The sequence below is a fragment of the Penaeus monodon genome, chromosome 1, assembly GCF_015228065.2.
Source record: "Penaeus monodon isolate SGIC_2016 chromosome 1, NSTDA_Pmon_1, whole genome shotgun sequence".
In the NCBI taxonomy this organism is placed as follows: domain Eukaryota; kingdom Metazoa; phylum Arthropoda; class Malacostraca; order Decapoda; family Penaeidae; genus Penaeus; species Penaeus monodon.
Genome location: NC_051386.1, coordinates 10,203,035 through 10,205,534, shown reverse-complemented (window position 1 = coordinate 10,205,534; position 2,500 = coordinate 10,203,035). Strand labels below are relative to the sequence as shown.

Sequence of the window (2,500 nt, the reverse complement as noted above, 5' to 3'; positions counted from 1 at the left end):
CCACACTCATGTTCATGCACACACACATGTATGCTCACATCCCAAACACACACACACACACATACACACACATAGTACAAACACACACTAAAACATATACAAATTGATATTTTATAACATCCAGCAGACAATAAGTGCACAGGATTTCTTACAATTTACACTCATCTCTTACAAGAGAATTTGATCCTAATCATATCAGTTTTTGATGACTTTTAATATCCTTTTGATGACCTTTCTAACAGAATCAAAGCTTAACTTATAAACACTGAATCAATAACTCCAAAATATCATCTTCACTAAACATTCTGATAAATTGTACTTGTGACTATTTGTAGTTTGTATAAAAAAATCCAAAATATTATGTAAAACTGACACAGACATTATATTATGCATTAAGCATTATATTACCCTTTGGAGCATATTGATTAAGTTTACAGAATATATCTACAGTTTGTAAAATTTTGAGTATTGGGGATATTGCATCCTTTGACCACAGATATACAAATAAACTTGATAATCATAAAATCACTGTTCGTGTCACCATTGTTCTTTTTTTCATTATATAAAAAGGCTAAAATCTTATGATTGTTACATTTTAGGGTTAAGCCTACATAATCTATACATCAAATCATTACTAGATAGTAAGTTTGCAAAAAAGAAATGCATCTGTAGGCTCAAAATGATTTCTGACACTATTGCCTCTTCTAAGTGGTATGAATGGAATGGTTTGCAATTTCATAAAACATAGATTTTTCAAAGCTATTACTTTTGTTATTATGAGAATCTCCTTGAAGTAAAATGATTGAGCAATATCATTTATTTATATATAAAACTGCAGTAATAATGATCAAAATATATAAAACAATGTCTTATATTTACATATATTGGTATTTTAATGATATATGTAATGGGAAAGATGTTAGAAAATGTTAGATAATTTTACAGAAGGTATGGTATAACTGCTTTGCGTTCCTTGGGGTAGTCTTCAAATTTCTTTAAGTACCATCTGCAAAAGGAAAGAATAATAATTACCATACATAAATTTTCATGATAATAACACACAATAGTAATTTCTAAAAGTATCCACATAAAAAATACAACAGGAAATATTTACGTAAGAAGTAAAAGTCGCACGTACTGCATATGACTGACTTACTCGTGGTGTTGAAGTGCTCTCCTCGAAAGAAAGACTGTGGTGAAGAAGGCATGAGCAATAGCGGGGGGCGCAAGGCTGGCTATTGCATAACCCCACATCTCCACGATTTCACCAAAGTAATTTGGACAGGAGATTTTTTCAAACCAACCACCTGAAAGGTTTATTCATTTAGAATATAAATAAATGTTTTACTTATCAATTTTCATTCTTATCTTTTTAATCATAATATTCATTTCAAGATAAAATTATACTGCTTGTGTAATTTATTTTTTTAACACCAATAAACTATTTAGAAAAATGTGTATACTCACAACATTATCATTATAAATGAAAATACCCATAATTCAACGATTTCCAATCAAAATTATTAAGACTTGTCATTGGCCACCTAACTAACTAACCAGCAAAGGAAAACAACATATAAAATTAATACACATACCTGTTGGGACTTTGTAACCTGTCTCACTTCCACTTCGAAGATTCCGCAAAGCCGTGTCTCCACCCATGTTAACCTTCATACCGTACAGGAAAATAATAACACCTGAAAATAAATTACAGCTTATATCAAAAACAGGTAAATATATTAACTTATCTTGCCAACGATATTTTAATTACATGATAATGGCCTATAGAAATATTCTGATTATAATTGTAGGAAAAATTGATTTCAAACATAACGGCTAATTGATTCCTGTGGTAGTGTTTAACTAAAATTTTTGAAGCCACTTTACTGGACTTTGTGTCTGTATTGAAATAAACTTATGATCCACTTAAGAAAAAAATCTTACCAATATAGAAATTGGGTCTGTAAAGCCACACTTCATTCTTGTAGTGATAGAAGTTAACAAAATAAAGCCCGTGGAGGATTCCATTATAAAGGCACGTCAAAAAGGCGAAGAAGAACGGCAAGAACGGTGTTGGTTTTCTACTCTTCATCAACAAGGGGAAGATGAAGGATCTGGAAAAACAACGTATCTAAATGAAAAATAAATGCGATCTGATGAGGATTCTATATTTAACACTATACAAATACTATACAATAGAAATAAAGGCAGGTAAGAGGTAAAACAGTGACAGGCCATGGCATCACCTCCCCCATCTCTGAGAAAATTAAAATGGAATAAAACAAAGAAATAAATGAACATATCAAAGTAAGAAAAAAAGGCTATCATCACTGCACAATTTTTACTCCCACTCAGTCCTTCAGATGTTACTCTAATTCATGTAGTCTACTGCGCAAATGGAAAGATATTTAATGGAACTCCCACTACCAACCAACTGCTGCCGGGTACATGTACTATACACTGTAGTTTTGTTTTGTGAATTCTTTTTACACATAAATGG

General features: G+C 31.3%; 1 protein-coding gene across 1 annotated transcript in view; it reads right to left on the bottom strand.

Annotated features, from left to right (window-relative positions):
- LOC119575940 (3-oxo-5-alpha-steroid 4-dehydrogenase 1-like) overlaps window positions 1–2,500 on the bottom strand; it is an 8,224-nt gene that overhangs the window by 486 nt on the left and 5,238 nt on the right. The window contains 4 exon segments of the mRNA XM_037923477.1: window positions 1–1,006; window positions 1,157–1,307; window positions 1,596–1,697; window positions 1,945–2,114. The exon segment at window positions 1–1,006 is cut by the window's left edge and continues 486 nt beyond it. Of these exon segments, the coding sequence (XP_037779405.1) occupies window positions 940–1,006; window positions 1,157–1,307; window positions 1,596–1,697; window positions 1,945–2,114 (490 nt within the window). The 3' untranslated portion in view covers window positions 1–939.